At 37.2% G+C, this 19,315-nt stretch overlaps 3 protein-coding genes, 3 non-coding genes and 1 pseudogene across 9 annotated transcripts; 2 read left to right on the top strand and 5 right to left on the bottom strand.

The window, feature by feature from the left end:
• Positions 1-896: 896 nt before the first annotated feature.
• Positions 897-7,181, top strand: F22G12.4 (the record flags this gene model as incomplete). Of its 3 annotated transcripts, NM_001265156.2 has the most annotated exons (16): positions 897-973; positions 1,552-1,940; positions 2,378-2,566; positions 2,608-2,762; positions 3,142-3,249; positions 3,355-3,532; positions 3,634-4,106; positions 4,533-4,656; positions 4,715-4,958; positions 5,091-5,375; positions 5,430-5,525; positions 5,578-5,950; positions 6,171-6,261; positions 6,321-6,539; positions 6,617-6,720; positions 6,779-7,181. In NM_001265156.2, 16 exons carry the CDS (start codon positions 905-907, stop codon positions 7,003-7,005), a joined length of 3,324 nt encoding a protein of 1,107 aa, NP_001252085.1. The 3 variants fall into 3 exon arrangements, with proteins under 3 accessions (NP_001252085.1, NP_001252086.1, NP_001252087.1); NM_001265157.3 differs by lacking the exons at positions 897-973; positions 1,552-1,940 and having other exon boundaries at positions 2,532-2,566; positions 6,779-7,005; NM_001265158.3 differs by lacking the exons at positions 897-973; positions 1,552-1,940; positions 2,378-2,566; positions 2,608-2,762 and having other exon boundaries at positions 3,231-3,249; positions 6,779-7,005.
• On the bottom strand, positions 1,272-1,344 carry F22G12.t1. Its single transcript has one exon. It is a non-coding gene; the product is annotated as a tRNA-Val (tRNA).
• Positions 5,971-6,062, bottom strand: F22G12.9. Its single transcript, NR_050669.1, has one exon. It is a non-coding gene; the product is annotated as an Unclassified non-coding RNA F22G12.9 (non-coding RNA).
• On the top strand, positions 5,976-6,048 carry F22G12.t2. The gene has a single exon. It is a non-coding gene; the product is annotated as a tRNA-Val (tRNA).
• Positions 7,182-8,670: 1,489 nt separating the features above from the next.
• On the bottom strand, positions 8,671-9,836 carry F22G12.3 (F-box domain-containing protein). The gene is made up of 3 exons (NM_060903.3): positions 9,706-9,836; positions 8,896-9,657; positions 8,671-8,850 (listed from the first exon to the last, which is right to left on the bottom strand). The coding sequence occupies exons 1-3, from the start codon at positions 9,807-9,809 to the stop codon at positions 8,718-8,720; spliced, it is 999 nt and encodes a 332-aa protein (NP_493304.1). The 5' UTR covers positions 9,810-9,836; the 3' UTR covers positions 8,671-8,717.
• Positions 9,837-15,951: 6,115 nt separating this feature from the next.
• On the bottom strand, positions 15,952-17,493 carry F22G12.8 (annotated as a pseudogene). Its single transcript has 5 exons — positions 17,437-17,493; positions 17,169-17,393; positions 16,626-16,978; positions 16,441-16,563; positions 15,952-16,392 (listed from the first exon to the last, which is right to left on the bottom strand). Coding segments are annotated over exons 1-5 (1,199 nt in total).
• Positions 17,494-17,781: 288 nt separating this feature from the next.
• pals-15 (DUF4200 domain-containing protein) lies at positions 17,782-19,210 on the bottom strand. Its single transcript, NM_001347281.2, has 4 exons — positions 19,136-19,210; positions 18,832-19,023; positions 18,347-18,703; positions 17,782-18,263 (listed from the first exon to the last, which is right to left on the bottom strand). The coding sequence occupies exons 1-4, from the start codon at positions 19,202-19,204 to the stop codon at positions 17,817-17,819; spliced, it is 1,065 nt and encodes a 354-aa protein (NP_001334193.1). The 5' UTR covers positions 19,205-19,210; the 3' UTR covers positions 17,782-17,816.
• Positions 19,211-19,315: the final 105 nt, after the last annotated feature.

Below are 19,315 nucleotides of genomic sequence, written 5' to 3'. Positions count from 1 at the left end.
CAGCTAAAATGCGCGAGAAACAAAATTAAACGTCGTCAATTAAAATGCACGGTACGCAGACACCATCACGTCAGAATGCACACTCAGTGCTTTTTCAGAAAAAAAATCTGAGAAATGCGAAAAAATGGAAATTTTTAGTTGAAACTGTCAATAACTAAACTCAAAAAGTAACAATGTGCACTTTTGCACTTCAATTGTCCTTGCGCAAGCCTCTGGGGGCCATAAAATACTCAAAAATTGTCATGTACGCAGTATCGTATTGATTTTGATTTTATTTATCTACCTAGAATTGAGGCTCCGCTGTAAATTACGAATGAATTACGGAATATATAATTCAGATGCTCACTACGTAATGTTTGCATAATGTAAAAGCGAGAAATTTCTGGGGGGAAAGACAATTTTCAGGTATTCAATTTTGAAAAACCGCGCAAAATAGTTGTTCAATGGAGCGCGGTTGCTTTCACAAACAAAATTTTGTTTTTTTATTTTTTATCATTATTTTTCATACTTTTTCAGGTAAAAATATTTTCAAATGGATTTTTCCCAATTTTTTAATTGTTTTCTTTATTTTCTGACTCACAAACCCCCCTTTTGTACTCTAAAATCAATTATTCCCATAAACAATTGGCTGTAAACTGAGAGGAAACGTAAACAATAACGGAACCCGCGGAGAGAATACAAACCTGTTTCATGATGACTAATTCTTCCCGTTTCGACAATCTTTTTATTGATTTTTCTATGATTTTGTATGTTTTTTACTTGACTTTTCAAGAAATAAATGTATTTTTTTTAATTTTTCTCCATGTTTTCATTCGTTTTTTCGTGTAACATGTGTTTTTTCTGAGAAATCTGTACTTTCTGGAGTGGATAATAATGATTTCAGCTAAAAGTTTCAGATCAAATAATGGGTAGCAATAAGGAACCGAAAATCGACTATTTGGACATTTTAAAAGAACAATTTAACGCTCTACAGGTAATTTTACAAAAAAATAATCTGAATTTATCGCGTAATTTTGCTTCAAAAATCGAAAACTACTTAATATTTGAAAGTTCAATAATTTTCTGCATAAAATTGCGGTTTTTCACAACTTTTCTAGTTTTCAAAATAAAGTCTTCCAATTTTGGCTGGGAATTTCAATTAACAACCTAAAAATTGTATTTAAAAATTTTTCTTTTCAAATTTCGAGCATAAAGAGTAATCTATTTTAGAAGAAAATCGCAAAAACCAAATTTTAACGTTTTGATGAATATAAAACCGAAAAAAAAAAGACTGATCTCGGGCGGGCTCGAACCACCGACCTTCTGTGTGTTAGACAGATGTGATAACCACTACACCACGAGACCGCTGGGAGGAAGCGGGGCCGGTGCCAATATAACAAGCGTGCCGCCAGCCGGCTGCCCGGCGAGAGGGCGCAGACGGGTCACCCCTGCCAAGCAGAAAATCACTCAAAAATTGATTTTCCTGTCTTTTTTCAGCGAAAACAGTTCCATTTTTCTCAATTTAACCTATAAAATACATCCAAAAAATCAATAATCTTTCAAAATTTGCAGTCTGAACATCTGGAACTCCGTCGAAAATACGAGCTCGAGTGCTCTTCATCAACTCCCGACTCTTTTCCTTCCCGCCTCCTGTCTCTGACGTCATCACTCTTGGAAAAGCCACGCTTCAGTGACGTCACATTCAAATTCGCTGGAAATTCCCTGAAATCGGTTCCCGCTCACAAATATGTGCTCGCCGCCCGCACAGATTTCTGGAAATTCGAGAATGGTGGTGATGAAAAATCTGAAATTCAAATTTCTGATGACGTGGATTTCGAGGCATTCCACGTGGCGATACGGTGGATTTACACCGACGAAATTGATCTGAAAATGGAGGACGAGAAGCTGCTAAAAGTGTGTGAAACTGCCACAAGTTTCCGATTAGAGCAGCTTAAAAATGTGTGAGTTTGGGGAGAAAAAGTACAGTGGAGCGCAGTTGCATAACAAAATTTTTGAAATTCTATCAAATTTTCAACGTTAAACGCTTAAAAATAACTAATTTGTAGCAAAAGTTCGGTGGAGCACACTTGCATTTCATCAAAGTTTTGAAATTTTACCTAGATTCGGAATAAAAGTGTTCAGAAAATGTTGTACACCAAAAATAATCGAAAAATATTAAAAACTGGCTGAGTTCGAACAAAAGTTCGTTAGAGCGCACTTGCTCCTGTTTGAATTTCAAAAATCTTTCAATGTTTTTACATAATATATTCCGATAAAATATCGCTCAGCAAATATTTTCCGAAAAAATCACCTCAAAATCATCTAAAATTCGCCGAGTTTTACAAAAAGTTCGGTAGAGCGCACTTGCATTCCAATTTCAAATAAAAATTAATTCCAGATGTGTTCAACAACTGGGCGCCCGTCTCCACGTGGATAATTGCATCAAAATCTATGAATTCGCTGAAAAACAGTCTCTCCGTCAACTTTCCACAGTCGCCGGCTCGATGATTGCGGGGGCGTGGCCGAAACTTGGCCCCGCCCACTTTGCACAAATGACCGCCGCATTGTTGTATCGATTGATTGATGGGTTGGTTGCCGATTGTCGAAAAATTTAAATTTTTTTTCCAGAAATACCAAAAACGTGCTTCACTCGATTGTGTCTATTGGTCGGGAAGATGTACTTTTCCTGTATTTTATGCAAAATTCTGCGAAAATTCCAAAAATCCTGAACGATTTGGACCCGCAAGGAGCCAGTGCACTTGAAATTGCACTTTGCTCGGAGCGTAAGTGCGCTCTACTGGGATTTTCATAAAAATTGGCGGAATTTCGAGATATCGCGCTAAATTTTGCTCAAAAATGTATAGAAAACACAGTTTAACCTTTCTTTTCTGTAAATACCTTTAAGAAAACCGAGAAAATTTTAATTTTCGGATAGTGCAAATGCGCTCCACTGGACTTTTTCTATAAATCACTGAAATTTTAAGGTTTATCAAAATTTTTTAACCGAAAATACTAACACAGTTAATATCTACCAGATTTGGATGAAAAAAGTTTTAAAATTGCGGAAATTTGAATTTTCTGAATAAAAAATAGTGAAAATGCGCTCTATTGAACTTAAATTCAAATATTCCGGAAATTTTTCGATCATTTTCACATTTTCAGACGAAAAATCCCGTCAAATCGCCGCCCAACTCGTCGAAAAAGGCGCCGATGTGAATGTGAAGGATGCAGAAAGAGGAGAAACAATTCTGATGAGGATGTGCAGAAAAGGTACGGTAGTGGCCTAGAAAATTCACGGCCACAAATCGCTCATTTTGGAGTGCTGGCCAAACTTTTCAAAAGCTCGGCCATCACCAAAACCCAACCAATTTCCAGAGAACCTTTCGGCAATGGATTTCCTGCTCGGCAACGGAGCCGATGGCCGAGATTCGCAATCGCCCGGAGACTACAATGTAGTCCACGTGGCATCTCGCATCCCGTCGCCGGCACTGGCCACGTGGATTTCAGAGAACAAGGAGAAGCTGGATTTGGACAAGGTTGACGCGGAAGAGAGGTAGGATTCCCTGGCCTTGAAAATTAGGCCACCGCCAGAAAATTGGTGGCCGAACTTTTCCCCAACCACAAAACCTCTTCCATCTTCTCAATTTCTTGCAGAACTCCGCTAATCTGTGCAGTAATGGCGAATAATCATATAATGTGTGAAACCCTCATCCGTAGTGGTGTCAACTGTGACGTCACAACATCAGAAGGTCACACAGCACTTTCCACGTGTCTTTTGATGTCCGATGCACCGAATCGACGAATCGCCGAGCTTCTGATGCTCAACGGAGCCGGCGTGAATTTTGCGATTTGTGACTCGAAAACTCCGTTTTTCAATGAAATTGTCTCGCGGAAAGATGTCGCTTCAGTCGAGGCACTGCTCGCCGCCAATGTGGATTGCCACGTGGCAGACGGGCGGGGCCAGACGGCATGCCACGTGGCAGCTGAAGCCGGAGCTCCAGAGATTTTGAGCAAAATTGTGGAGGCACGACGTGGGCTGAAATGGCCTAGAGATGCGGATGATCGGACAGCGTTGGATATTGCTGTGGAGAAGAGAGATCTGAAATCAGCGAGGATCTGTATAAAGGGTAGGTAGATGGTTCTAGGTCGTCTAGAGGTCCGTGGCCTAGAAACCTCCAATTATTGAAATCTAGGCCATCGCAAGGAATATGGTGGCCTAGGTTTTTTCTAGGCCGCCTGAGCACCATGTTTAGACAATTTTCAAGAAAGTGGCCTAGAAATCTCCAATTATCGATATCTAGGCCACCAGAAGGGTTGAGAGCTGTTAGCTAGTGGCATATTAGTGACCTAGAATTCTGCAAATCCTAGGCCGTCTTTACCCACTTTTTGTCACAGATTGCAAAGAAAAGCGGTGGCCTAGGATAATTTTACGGTAGAATATTCTAGGCCACATGACTTAAGGGTCATTTTTGGCATGGTTTGAGTGATTGTCAACCCCCAAGTGCATGGCCTAGGAACCCAGTCAAATCCTAGGCCACCATTTCTTATTTCAGGCGGCGCCGATGTAAATGCCCGTGACGCCAATGGACAAACTTTGCTCGTCAAGGCGATTCTGGCAAATGACGATGAAATGGGTGTTTTCTTGATCGAGCACGATGCCAAGGCCAAGAACGATGAGTGAGTGGCCGAACTTTTTCAAAAACTTCGGCCATCCCCTAAGACCCCTCATTTTCAGACGAATTTCATCGAAAACCTACGTGGAAGCCGCTTGCGAACGTGGGCTCCTCAACACAGTTCGCTCATTTATTTCGAACGGCTGTAAACTGAATTCCCGATGCTCCACGGGCTACTCGTTGCTCCATTCGGCTCTTTCTCATCAGAAGCTCGATGTCGCCTCGCTGCTTGTGAATTTCGGATGTGACGTGGAATCTAGGGTGGCTCTGGGAGCCGGTGGAGAAGTGTTGGACGATGGGGATGAGGTAGAAAACTGAAAAATCTCGAAATTAGTGCGATTTTTGCAGGTGGCCGAACTTTTGCAAGTTAGGCCACCAAAATATAAATAATGGCCTAGCTTTTTCTGAAAAACTTCGGCCATATATCAATTTTTGCAGTCCTGGATCACAAAACAGACACTTTTGCACCGACTTATCGACGACGGCGACCAACAATCCGCAGTTTTCCTTATCGAATCCGGAGCCGACGTGAATGCCCGTAAAGAGTACCGTAACCCGACGGACGATGATCAGTTTACACCGGCTCATATGGCCGTGTCATGGGCTCAAAATGATGTGCTCCGCGCGCTGCGAGACCACTCGGCCAACCTCTGTGACGTGGACTCGGATGGCCGAACACCGGCACATATTGGAGTACGAGAGCAGAATGTCGACGGGGTTAAGGTAACGTGGCCGAAGTTTTGCAAAAGTTAGGCCACCCTCCGCAACCATTTTCAGATCTTACTCGACGCGGAAAACGTTGAATTCATACCGATTCGCGATAAGTTCGGACAAACGATTCTCTCGCAGGCGATGGCAATGAAGGATCATCAGGTAAAGGATGGCCTAGAAAATCCTAGGCCACCACCAAATATTCCTCTTCCAGATCGCATCGCTCATCGTGGCACGCCAACCACACGCCGCTGTTCAAACAAATGGAAACGGAGAGAACCTTCTACATCAAGCAATTCGTCAGAATGACATTGAAAGTGTACTTTTCCTACTGGCAGTGGCGAAAGCCGATCCGTGCCGCCCGATTACAGATGGTTCACTGAAAACGCCGCTTCATCTGGCTGCAATTGCAAAAGACGAGATGATTCTTCGAAATTTGATTTTGGTGAATGATGACGTCAACGTGACGTCAGCCGATGGAACAACACCGCTTTTGGAGGCTTTAAAGGCGCGTAACGACAAGCATGCGGCGATTTTAATGGAGAACGGTGCGGAGCCAAATGTCAAGGATGAGTACGGGGAAAATGGTAAGATATTGCCGCTGGAGCCAGCGGTCTCGTGGTGTAGTGGTTATCACATCTGTCTAACACACAGAAGGTCGGTGGTTCGAGCCCGCCCGAGATCAGTCTTATTTTTTTTAGCGTAACGGGAGGTTAGATTGGGATAAATAACCACTACACCACGAGACCGCTGGAATCGCGAGGTGCCTTTATAGGTAGACGGCGAAGTAGATATTTCAATTTCCAGCTATGCTCTGCGCTGTCCGAAGTGGCTCCCTAGACTGCATCCGAGCAGTTGCAGACAGTTCCAGAACAAATCGATACGCGAGGAATAAAATGTAAGCTAGACCACCGCCTCATCCCTTTTTATTAGATTTTATTACTTCATTACTTTCAGCGGCTACACGTCACTCCACATCTGCGCTCTACTGACAATCGACAAGCTGCCAAAACGAACGTCGAGCAGTGACGTCATCGAGCTGGTGCTCATCTATGCGGAAGAGGAGGCCCAGGCACAGAATGAGAAACAGTTTGCGGGATTTATTGATGCACGGGATGCGGATGGGAATACGGCTCTGATGATTGCCTATTCACAGGGGAATGCTGGCGTTTGCAGGTAAAACGGTCCCCATGGCCTAGCTTTTGCGAGCTAGGCCATGGATCGTCTATCGGTGGCCTAATTACAATTTCCAGATCCCTTCTGAAACGCCGAGCATGCATGGGACAACGGAATAATGGAGATGTGAATGTATTCACTTATGAAACTGCCACAAAGCAGCTGCTCTTGGGATTACTCGGTACGTTGGCTAAAAATCCCCGTTCCACGTAAAAATCATAACTTTTGAACATTTTCAGAATCCCTGGAAGCCGAACCCCGCTGGTCGGACGGTGACACTTGCGACTGCGGCGCCCGTTTCTCGCTGACGTCACGAAAACATCACTGTCGCCATTGTGGTCGCCACGTGTGCTCCAAGTGCTCGGAGACGACGATGCCCATCGCGAAATACGGAGAAGAGAAGCGGGTTCGAGTGTGTGATGTGTGTGCACACGTGATTTCGACCGGCACCGCGCCCCGGCGATAGGATTTTTATCAATTTTTTTCATATTTTCGAAAATTGCATGTCTGTACAAAACTCACCGGTTATTTATTTTTATTTATTTTCCTATGCCTATTGTGTATGTGCCTTATTTATATTTTGTTGAAATTAATTTCGAAATTGCCCCCCGAGAAATATATAAATTATTATTATTTTAAAATGAGTTTAATGGCACATTCTGATTTTCCGAGTGAGTCTCGCCACTATCTCCACCACAATGGACACTTTTTAATAGTAGGTCAAATTAATTTATAAGTAGGTCAAATTAAATTTAGGTCATGAACTACTTTTTAAGTAGGTCAAGTTGAAAAGTAGGTCATGACCTACTTTTTAAGTGACCTAAATTAAAATTACAGTGCATTTTTTTTCCAACTTCTACGACTTTAAAGGCGCGCGCATTTTCGCGCAATGGTCTCGCCACGCACATCCCATTGATTTGTTGAGCGCGTGGCGAGACCAATGCCGGGATCATTTTGTATAAATGCGCGCGCCTTTAAAGTCGTAGAAGTGGAAAAAAAATGCACTGTAGGTCATGACCTATTTTTTAAGTAGGTCAAATTAAAATTAAGTCATGACCTACTTTTTAAGTAGGTCAAATTAAATTTAGGTCATGACCTACTTTTTAAGTGACCTAAATTAAAAGTAGATCACGACCTACTTTTTAAGTAGGCCAAATTAAATTTAGGTCATGACCTACTTTTTAAGTGACCTAAATTAAAAGTAGATCACGACCTACTTTTTAAGTAGGCCAAATACTTTTTAAGTAGGTCAAATTAAATCTAGGTCATGACCTACTTTTTAAGTGACCTAAATTAAAATTAGGTCATGACCTACTTTTTAAGTAGGCCAAATTAAATTTAGGTCATGACCTACTTTTTAATTGACCTAAATTAAAATTAGGTGATGACCTACTTTTTAAGTATGCCCAATTAAATTTAGGTCATGACCTACTTTTTAAGTAGGTCAAATTAAATCTAGGTCATGACCTACTTTTTAAGTGACCTAAATTAAAATTAGGTCATGACCTACTTTTTAAGTAGGTCAAGTTAAAAAAAGTAGGTCATGGCCTACTTTTAAAGTGGGTCACGTTTAAAAAAGTAGGTCATGACCTACTTTTTAAGTAGGTCATATTAAAATTAGGTCATGACCTACTTTTTAAGTAGGTCAAATTAAAAATTAGGTCATGACCTACTTTTTAAGCAGGTCAAGTTTAAAAAGTAAGTCAAGTTAAAAATTAGATTATTTTAAGAAATAGGTTTTTGGGTTCAGAATCCTTTGAATTGAAGTGTTCTAAGATTCACGCAAAATTTATCGGATATTGAATTTCTTTTTTTGTTTGACATATGATATGGAAAAAGCGAAACTATGTAACGTCTATGTGCATTTTCCTGAATATTTTTGCAATTGCCGCCACGCTGGTCAGAAAAATTAGCTTGAGCATCTAAAAAAAATAGCTTGAGCATCTAAAAAATGAGCTTGAGCATCAAAAAAATAGCCACTACAAGCTTCAGACTCCACAGATTTATGCATTTGATGTAGAAAACTAAGTTTATGAATTTTCATAACTACACCGGTTCACCACAAAACATTACGAATATAGTTTCAAGTTTTAGCAAAAGGTTTTTTTGGGTTTATAAGGTACAAATATGTTTTTTTAAAACGACTTTATTGCTGAAAACTCGAATTCCAAAATTAATTCATTTAACCGTCAATGATAGTGTCCATACTTTAGATCCATGTCCCTTTGTCCACCTGATTCCGAGAACACCTATTGCTCCATCATTGCGTCGAATTACCATGAAGTTTTTAAATTTATTCTCAATCATGTTCCTGTAAATAAAATTGGGTTAAAGTCAACAATTATTATGAACTCACATTCCGGCATTCGTTGCAATACTGGCCACAGATTCGGAGGGTAGCAGGAGAATTGAAAAAAGTGATTGAAGTTCTGGGATATCGAACTCCAATCGTTTCAGATTCAAATTCGATTCCATATTGATCCATTTTCTAAGAAAAGTGTTCCATTCACTATCTGATAAAGAATTAACTATATATATTTCCGCACAGTCGCTGTTCAATAGTTGATTCAATTTGAACCACTTTCCCTTGTACACAGTTAGAGACTTTCCATTAAAAGTGAAATCACTATGGAAGTTTTCGTCGGTTTCCATTTCAAACAGGAACTCTTTCGTGAAACCTTTATTGTTCTCAACTATCGCAAAATCCTCGGTTGAAACATTTTCTCCATATATTGAGAGTTTCTCAATCGAACGTTGTCTAGATTTTATCCAATCGATGACTGATTGTTGTTTATCTTTCAGTTCAGAGATATCCATGGAAAGCTCGACTATAGGAGATTCCAAGAATTCAGTTAGATACTCAATCCACATTTTCCAGTCAGCCGTCTTATCTTCCAAGTTGGTTTGCAAAAGTCTGTAGTAATTCATACAACTTAAAGTATCGGGATAGTATCTCTTTATACCGAATGATATTATCCAAACGTCATAGTTTCTGACCAATTGAATAATTGGATTCGAATCAAATCCGGGACAAATATCAATTTCTTTCCAAAGTTTGGCATTTATCAAAGATTTCACTTTTTTCCTCGCTTTCGAGCTGGTCATAGACGTTTCAATTCTGAACAAAAACTTATTGGTTCACTAAACAATTGCTTAATATACTTACACTTCAACAATCCTCATAAATGATATAACATTACATGCTGCCACAGTTGGAAGATTGAATAATCGAAATGGTTGAAAATGTTCAGTTTTCGATACAACGGACATTTCTAGAGTCGATAAGTGAAATGGCAAACAGAAGGTATGAATGGAGAGAAAAGACCAAACAAGCAGTCTTCCCAATACAATGACTCTTTAAATATGTCACCTGGAATACCATATGTCGCAGAGGGCGATTTTCCTATCGATTTATTCTTGAAGATGCTAACCGCATATTTCAGCTGACCTTGGCGTACACGTAGTGTCAAAGTGTCCATTTCGGTTTGATCTTCGAGAAATTAAGGGGAGAAAAGAAGATGTCCCAAATCAAACTGCAATGGGTCATCCTGACACAACACGGACGTATCAATAAGCTGAAAGAAAGTATTATCAATTTTCTGATCAATTTGACGTCAAACAACTAATTAGGATAATATTTGCTTTGCAATTACTGAACAAACCAACTTGTCCTTATACCAAGAGTGTGAATAACCAAAAACCATTCGACCCTTATCAAACGAATTCTAAAGTAAATTTAAAGATTGAATAGAATAGACAATTTATGTATATGCAAAATTAGTAGATTTTTCAATTTTTAAAAAATCATAACTAGCTTCAAACTTACTTTTTCAAAAATCCCTGTAGCCATTTTGTAGCAAATATTGTGTTCTTTCAGAATTTGAAAACAAAATTCAAAAAAGTTTCATATACACAGAGTTCAAGCAGAAATAGTGGAAATTCAGTCATACCTTTTAGTGCACACTTTGAAACTGAATAAAACCGACAATTTATATGCAAAATTAGTATATTTTCATATTTTTAAAAAATCATAACTAGCTTCAAACTTACTTTTTCAAAAATCCCTGTAGCCATTTTGTAGCAAATAATGTGTTCTTTCAGAATTTGAAAACAAAATTTCAAAAAGTTTCATATCCACAGAGTTCAAGCAGAAATAGTGGAAATTGAGTCAAACCTTTTATTGCACACTTTGAGACTGAATAAAACCGACAATTTATATGCAAAATTAGTATATTTTCCAATTTTTAAAAAATCATAACTAGCTTCAAACTTACTTTTTCAAAAATCCCTGTAGCCATTTTGTTGCAAAATATGTGTTCTTTCAGAATTTGAAAACAAAATTTCAAAAAGTTTCATATACACAGAGTTCAAGCAGAAATAGTGGAAATTCAGTCATACCTTTTAGTGCACACTTTGAGACTGAATAAAACCGACAATTTATATGCAAAATTAGTATATTTTCCAATTTTTAAAAAATCATAACTAGCTTCAAACTTACTTTTTCAAAAATCCCTGTAGCCATTTTGTTGCAAAATATGTGTTCTTTCAGAATTTGAAAACAAAATTTCAAAAAGTTTCATATACACAGAGTTCAAGCAGAAATAGTGGAAATTCAGTCATACCTTTTAGTGCACACTTTGAGACTGAATAAAACCGACAATTTAAATGCAAAATTAGTATATTTTCCAATTTTTAAAAAATCATAACTAGCTTCAAACTTACTTTTTCAAAAATCCCTGTAGCCATTTTGTTGCAAAATATGTGTTCTTTCAGAATTTGAAAACAAAATTTCAAAAAGTTTCATATACACAGAGTTCAAGCAGAAATAGTGGAAATTCAGTTATACCGTTTAGTGCACACTTTGAGACTGAATAAAACCGACAATTTAAATGCAAAATTAGTATATTTTCCAATTTTTAAAAAATCATAACTAGCTTCAAACTTACTTTTTCAAAAATCCCTGTAGCCATTTTGTAGCAAATAATGTGTTCTTTCAGAATTTGAAAACAAAGTTTCAAAAAGTTTCATATCCACAGAGTTCAAGCAGAAATAGTGGAAATTCAGTTATACCGTTTAGTGCACACTTTGAGACTGAATAAAACCGACAATTTAAATGCAAAATTAGTATATTTTCCAATTTTTAAAAAATCATAACTAGCTTCAAACTTACTTTTTCAAAAATCCCTGTAGCCATTTTGTTGCAAAATATGTGTTCTTTCAGAATTTGAAAACAAAATTTCAAAAAGTTTCATATACACAGAGTTCAAGCAGAAATAGTGGAAATTCAGTCATACCTTTTAGTGCACACTTTGAGACTGAATAAAACCGACAATTTATATGCAAAATTAGTATATTTTCCAATTTTTAAAAAATCATAACTAGCTTCAAACTTACTTTTTCAAAAATCCCTGTAGCCATTTTGTAGCAAATAATGTGTTCTTTCAGAATTTGAAAACAAAATTCAAAAAAGTTTCATATACACAGAGTTCAAGCAGAAATAGTGGAAATTCAGTCAAACCTTTTAGTGCACACTTTGAGACTGAATAAAACCGACAATTTAAATGCAAAATTAGTATATTTTCCAATTTTTAAAAAATCATAACTAGCTTCAAACTTACTTTTTCAAAAATCCCTGTAGCCATTTTGTAGCAAATAATGTGTTCTTTCAGAATTTGAAAACAAAGTTTCAAAAAGTTTCATATCCACAGAGTTCAAGCAGAAATAGTGGAAATTCAGTTATACCGTTTAGTGCACACTTTGAGACTGAATAAAACCGACAATTTAAATGCAAAATTAGTATATTTTCCAATTTTTAAAAAATCATAACTAGCTTCAAACTTACTTTTTCAAAAATCCCTGTAGCCATTTTGTTGCAAAATATGTGTTCTTTCAGAATTTGAAAACAAAATTTCAAAAAGTTTCATATACACAGAGTTCAAGCAGAAATAGTGGAAATTCAGTCATACCTTTTAGTGCACACTTTGAGACTGAATAAAACCGACAATTTATATGCAAAATTAGTATATTTTCCAATTTTTAAAAAATCATAACTAGCTTCAAACTTACTTTTTCAAAAATCCCTGTAGCCATTTTGTAGCAAATAATGTGTTCTTTCAGAATTTGAAAACAAAATTCAAAAAAGTTTCATATACACAGAGTTCAAGCAGAAATAGTGGAAATTCAGTCAAACCTTTTAGTGCACACTTTGAGACTGAATAAAACCGACAATTTAAATGCAAAATTAGTATATTTTCCAATTTTTAAAAAATCATAACTAGCTTCAAACTTACTTTTTCAAAAATCCCTGTAGCCATTTTGTTGCAAATAATGTGTTCTTTCAGAATTTGAAAACAAAATTCAAAAAAGTTTCATATACACAGAGTTCAAGCAGAAATAGTGAAAATTCAGTCATACCTTTTAGTGCACACTTTGAGACTGAATAAAACCGACAATTTATATGCAAAATTAGTATATTTTCCAATTTTTAAAAAATCATAACTAGCTTCAAACTAATTTTTTCAAAAATCCCTGTAGCCATTTTGTAGCAAATTATGTGTTCTTTCAGAATTTGAAAACCAAATTTGAAAAAGTTTCATATCCACAGAGTTCAAGCAGAAATAGTGGAAATTCAGTCAAACCTTTTAGTGCACACTTTGAGACTGAATAAAACCGACCATTTATATGCAAAATTAGTATATTTTCTGTTACGGCGAGACGTGAACGTGTTCGCTCTACTTGGCGATGACAACTCGACAACAAGAAGCACGTGAACTCTCTAACTCTCTTATTATTATTCCACGTATTATCCACATGTTTATTCCATGATCGAATCTCTGATATTCGATCATTACTCAATATACCTCAACATTCTTCTCTATTCTATTCTACTGCACTCTTCTTGCTTTCTAATAAAGCTCTTCTTATTACAACAAATCGGATATATTACATTGGCGATCAGGATGAGATGTCCCGCAGTGATGATCCAGTTGTCACTTCTACCGTTCCCAGTACTGATCTCAATCGTGGAAGCCGTGTCACAAGTGAACTAAAGAAGAAGAAGAAACCCATTCCTAGGAAACCCGAGAAGTCGTCTCAAGATTCGAAGAAGAAAGGCAGAAGGATCTCCCGGTTCATTCACAAAATCGTCTCGTCCGCTGGGCAACAACTTTGATGTCCTATAACTTTGAGTTGAGTTACGTCAAAGGTTGCGACAGTGTCCACGTGGTCGAGCACAAAACATCAGCTGTCTACTACCCAAGATCTAACGGAGCTGCTGAAAGGTTCGTGGATACACTCAAGAGAGGTATCGCAAAGATCAAGGGTGAAGGTTCAGTCAATCAGCAGATTCTGAACAAGTTTCTGATCAGCTATCGGAATACCCCACATTCTGCATTAAATGGTGCTACACCAGCAGAGTGTCACTTCGGAAGAAAAATCAGGACGACAATGTCGCTTCTGATGCTTACGGACCGCGTTTTAAAAGTTCCAAAGCTGACGCAATATCAGCAAAACATGAAGCATCATTATGATCTGCGAAATGGAGCGCGCGCAAAAAATTTTCAGGTTAACCAGAAAGTTTATGTCCAAGTACACCAAGGCAACAAGTCTCATTGGAAGCATGGTGTTATTCGAAGAAAGTTTGGTGGTGTTCTCTACGAGGTTCAAGTCGGAGACAGAATGCAAAAGTCTCACGTTAATCAGATTCGGACTCGTTGTGGTGACTACAGTCGTGAAGACATTTTTGAGGAAACTATCTATCCTCTGTTCTTCTCGACTCCAGGAAAGTTTACTAGCTGTTCAGACAATAAGTCACGTTCCGGGGCCACAGGGGGGGAAACTAATCTTTTTGATTCTTCAGGCTCGTCTGTTAATCCTAGATTGTCTTCCGATTCGTTTGGTTTTGTGGGGGAGAGTGGCGGTGATGAGATGTCCCGCAGTGATGATCCAGTTGTTACTTCTACCGTTCCCAGTACTGATCTCAATCGTGGAAGCCGTATCACAAGTGAACTAAAGAAGAAAGAAAGCAATGCAGTCCGAGGACAGCCACGTGGATCCAGCTCTACCAACAACAACGACTCCTCAGCGCCCGGATACGCCTCACGTTCTCACCCGACCACCGACCCAAGCCATTCCGTACGACGAAGTTCGCGAATTCGACGAGTACCGGACAGATATGGTTCATCTGTGGAGCACCCATTAACCTCCACCGGAACTCCGCGAGGATCGACATCAACACAGCTCGGTCAAGCATCCACTCGCAACGGAAGTCGATACACAGCTTCTGGTCGAACCCCCTCTTGCCAAGGGAATCGCTATTCGTCTATAAGGGGGGAAGGTGTTACGGCGAGACGTGAACGTGTTCGCTCTACTTGGCGATGACAACTCGACAATAAGAAGCACGTGAACTCTCTAACTCTCTTATTATTATTCCACGTATTATCCACATGTTTATTCCATGATCGAATCTCTGATATTCGATCATTACTCAATATACCTCAACATTCTTCTCTATTCTATTCTACTGAACTCTTCTTGCTTTCTAATAAAGCTCTTCTTATTACAACAAATCGGATATATTACATTTTCCAATTTTTAAAAAATCATAACTAGCTTCAAACTTACTTTTTCAAAAATCCCTGTAGCCATTTTGTAGCAAATAATGTGTTCTTTCAGAATTTGAAAACAAAATTCAAAAAAGTTTCATATCCACAGAGTTCAAGCAGAAATAGTGGAAATTCAGTCATACCTTTTAGTGCACACTTTGAGACTGAATAAAACCGACAATTTATATGCAAAATTAGTATATTTTCCAATTTTTAAAAAATCATAACTAGCTTCAAACTTACTTTTTCAAAAATCCCTGTAGCCATTTTGTAGCAAATAATGTGTTCTTTCAGAATTTGAAAACCAAATTCAAAAAAGTTTCATATACACAGAGTTCAAGCAGAAATAGTGGAAATTCAGTCATACCTTTTAGTGCACACTTTGAGACTGAATAAAACCGACAATTTATATGCAAAATTAGTATATTTTCCAATTTTTAAAAAATCATAACTAGCTTCAAACTAACTTTTTCAAAAATCCCTGTAGCCATTTTGTAGCAAATAATGTGTTCTTTCAGAATTTGAAAACCAAATTCAAAAAAGTTTCATATCCACTGAGTTCAAGCAGAAAAAAAAAAACCAATGAGTTCAAGCAGAACAAGTGGAGTTTTAGTTTCACCTTTTATTTTTGGAACATTTCAAAACTTTTTATATAATTTCTCGAAGTGTTTTCTTTTTCAATTTTTAAATAGCTTGAGCATCAGAAAAAGAATAGTTTGTTATGTTGTCCTACTTGACGCAAAAACGCTCATGGGTGTGGTGATATTTTCAGTGAAATTTTTTTAAAATCTATACAATGAATACAATTTTCAAACAAGATACATTTGAGAAATTAAATTATGAGCACAAAAAAGAAGTAAAGCATAAATGAACAAGCCCATTGGCAAGGATTCCAAAACATTTCTGATAGTGAGCCATCTCTTGTTATTGAAAACAAAAATCTCGCTCTCCTCAATAACTCTAGCGACGTTCTTCTGTAGTTCGATTTTATGCAAGCTATTGGTTGTTGAAATAAGAAAATCTATTCTGTCTTCGAACTTTCCAAAAGTTGCTAATAAAACTTTCTCTTCTTTGTAACAGATCATATGTTCGTCCAACCAGTCTTTGGCATAGTCCATCTCGCCGAGAATATCTTCTGCGATTTTTTTATTGATACTATCTTCGATGAGGTTTATTTTTCTAATCTTCAAAATGGCTCCAGCTGCTTCTGCCAAGGTATTCAATTCGATTTTCATACGAGACAAAGCAATCTATAAATTCTACTACGAGTTTTTATTTATAGAATGGTTTCTAAAAACCTCTCTAATCTTTGTTTGATCGATTTCTTTATTGATAATGAGCTCTATCCCATTACTTTTCATAATTCCTTCTGTTGTTTCCACCAAATTATCTAATTCGCTCTTCAAAAAAGCCAAGCCAATCTGAAAATTTATACTGTATTTATCTTTCAAATTTTCCTTCTTCTCGTGTTGAAAAAAAATACCTCTTCATGATTTCTATTGCTTGCTGGTTTTTTACTAGTTTTATCTCGCATCGATTCAATCACAAGCGTCATTCCATTTGACAATGAAGCTCCTGCATTTTTTGCCTGTTGGACAGTTTCATTAAAGTGTTGTTCGAGCTGATCCGTTTCCTTTGCCACGTCTAGTTTCTGTATGATCATCGCGATCACTCCAAGTCGATTTTTTCCCGTTCAGTTTGTAATCTGGCCTGTTGCATCTGACTATATTGTTCAAATACTGCCAATAAACGGTCTTCTCTTGATATATGTTCATGGAGCTCCGCAACCACAGTACAATCGTAAAGTTCTTGACGTTCTTCAGTGGTTTCTTCTCGCTGAAAAAAAAACACGTTTGACAAACAGATGTTCGACAGCAGGGACAAGCAAATTCTGAAGATTTTCTTACAGCGCCAGACACCTGACGGGTCAGTTTTTAACATCAAATCAGAAATCAGATTATGAATTTTTAGTTTTAGAGCTCAAGAAAGTTTTGCTCTTTTTTATAGTGGGCAAAAAAAGTCTAACCATTTCACAAAGAGCCTTTTCAAGTCGTTCTTCAGCTGTGCGCAATTCGTTTTTCTTATTGATTAATTCACGGTTTATTGAAATTTTCTTGTCACACAACTCATTTATCCGATTTTTCATCCATCGTTCCGTGCGTGATTCGAAAAGTTTTATGATAATGTCTTTGTAATTTGATTTTTCTATTTGCATCATTCCCTTTTCTTCGTGTGAATGTGGCCTGTTTTCCTACAATATTGAAAATTAGACAGAAACATACACTCAAGCTCACCGTCTTTTTGAAATTTTCCAAATACTGGTTGAATACCTGCTTGAATTCTTCTAGCATTATTACCTGTAAAAATTAAGCGTCTGCCAAGGGTTTTAAAAAATTATTAAATTTCAGAAAATGTAAATAAATAATGGGCAATTGTTATCAGTTCCTTTTGCTTTCGTCATTCTTTTTCTTATCAGACTCTGAAATGGCACGCGATCAAATAACTTATAGCAATAATTTTCCACACATGGCATATGCATGTTTTGCATATACATAGCTTTTTACATATCAATTACAAAAAATAATTTCATTATAATGACTATACTTTATCTATTTCCAAACATGCTAAATCAAACCAAGATTTATTGGTGCTCATTCGATGCTATAATGGGATGCTACAAAATATTAGCCTTGAGAAAAACATATCGATAGAAATGAAAAGTGGAAAAAATTAACAAAATGTAGAGGAACATGTCTATTGATAGAAGTTTCCACACTGGCACTCTCCTTCTTATGTTATTAAACGCGAAGTGCTCGCTGTCATTGATCACGTTAGCAGCATGATTTTTCCGTTCAATTTCCACCAGAAAGTCTAGAAGTGCTATTAAAACCTCTATTCTTCTCCTGAAGACTTGCAAAGTTTTAAACGATATTTTTTCATTTTCAAAGGAGTCCACAAATGTGTTCATGCAATTTCGAGCATCGGCTATTTCACTGAAAATCTCTACTGCAACGTTTTTGTTGATTTTGTCTTCTATGCAGTTAATCCCCTGGAGTTTTGAAATGTCTTCAGATGCTTCCGCCAATTTATAAAATTCATTCTTCACACCACTCAATGCAATCTGAAATTTGGTACTTCTGAATTTTTAATGATCATTAAATTCCAAAAAATTTCAAAAAATTCCAAAAACTCCAAAAATATTACCTGACGATTTGCAATGGTTTTCGAATCTTCTCCAGCTTTATTTTGCACCAATTCAATTAAACACACCACTGCAGTTAATAACGATGAGCCCGCTCTCTTCGCGTTTTGAACGACATCATTAAAGTGTTTTTCAAGTTTATCGTTTCTCTTAGCCTCCGCTAACTTCCCTTTCTTCATTTCAGATTCCAAATTGATCCTGTCACGTTCAGCTTGATGTTCCAGCTGCAGTCTTCGATTATCCAGTTCGGTTGAGCAACTCATTCTTAACATTGTTTCTTGGTGTTTTACATTTGCGGCGTGTTTTTCCAATCCCTGGCGTTTAAGTTCGGATAGGTATGCCTCCTCGGATTGATTTCTCTGAAAATTATTTATCTTAATCGTTGGAGTAAGGGTTGGAAATTCAACTTGGAATCTAAGTTTCGAACGTTTGAAAACGATAAATTCGAGGCAAAAACCCTCAAAATGACATTTTAACTATAACTAACCATATTTTTTGATTTTTTAATGGAGTTCTCAAGATGTTCCTTCTCTAGGCTGAACCTTTGAAGTGCATATCTTAATGCGCTGCTGTTCGCTTCTTGTTTCTCCAATAGCTTCTTGTGCTGAACATTTCTCAAAATTTTCTTTTGTTCTTCGTAATATTTTTCAGTTTCTTGTGGGCTCCGTCGTTGGTGTTCCTATAGAATTTTGACTTTACACGGTTGTCGTCAATAGCAATTATCATTTTTTCAATTCATTGAAACGAGTTTTCTGTATTTTTTGGCTTAGAAGAAAAAGGAAATTCCATACCATATTTTTAGTGAATCTGTAATCTTTTAGTGGATAAGTGTTGGCGAAGAAATCCTCGTAAAAACCCATTCTTCTATAACAATCTGGAAAAGGACATATTAGTGCAACCTGAGGTATTTATTATAAATGTTGCATATCAAAGGTGTTGAAGTTCTTATTGGTATAAATGAATTTTTCGTT

This window comes from Caenorhabditis elegans, chromosome I, assembly GCF_000002985.6.
Source record: "Caenorhabditis elegans chromosome I".
Taxonomy (NCBI): Eukaryota; Metazoa; Nematoda; class Chromadorea; order Rhabditida; family Rhabditidae; genus Caenorhabditis; species Caenorhabditis elegans.
Note: the sequence above shows the minus strand (reverse complement) of the source record. Positions and strands in the feature narration are given on the sequence as shown.

What these genes read in the sequence shown, in the direction of transcription:
- F22G12.3 (NM_060903.3), bottom strand. Translation starts at nt 9,809, where the DNA reads ATGTCCGTTGTATCGAAAACTGAACATTTTCAACCATTTCGATTATTC. An exon ending in TTTATGAGGATTGTTGAAGT is followed by an intron (nt 9,658 to 9,705) that starts GTAAGTATATTA and finishes GTTTTTGTTCAG; the next exon opens with AATTGAAACGTCTATGACCA. An exon ending in ATTGCAACGAATGCCGGAAT is followed by an intron (nt 8,851 to 8,895) that starts GTGAGTTCATAA and finishes TTTTATTTACAG; the next exon opens with GAACATGATTGAGAATAAAT.
- pals-15 (NM_001347281.2), bottom strand. Translation starts at nt 19,204, where the DNA reads ATGGGTTTTTACGAGGATTTCTTCGCCAACACTTATCCACTAAAAGAT. An exon ending in ACAGATTCACTAAAAATATG is followed by an intron (nt 19,024 to 19,135) that starts GTATGGAATTTC and finishes AAAATTCTATAG; the next exon opens with GAACACCAACGACGGAGCCC. An exon ending in TTAAAAAATCAAAAAATATG is followed by an intron (nt 18,704 to 18,831) that starts GTTAGTTATAGT and finishes AATAATTTTCAG; the next exon opens with AGAAATCAATCCGAGGAGGC.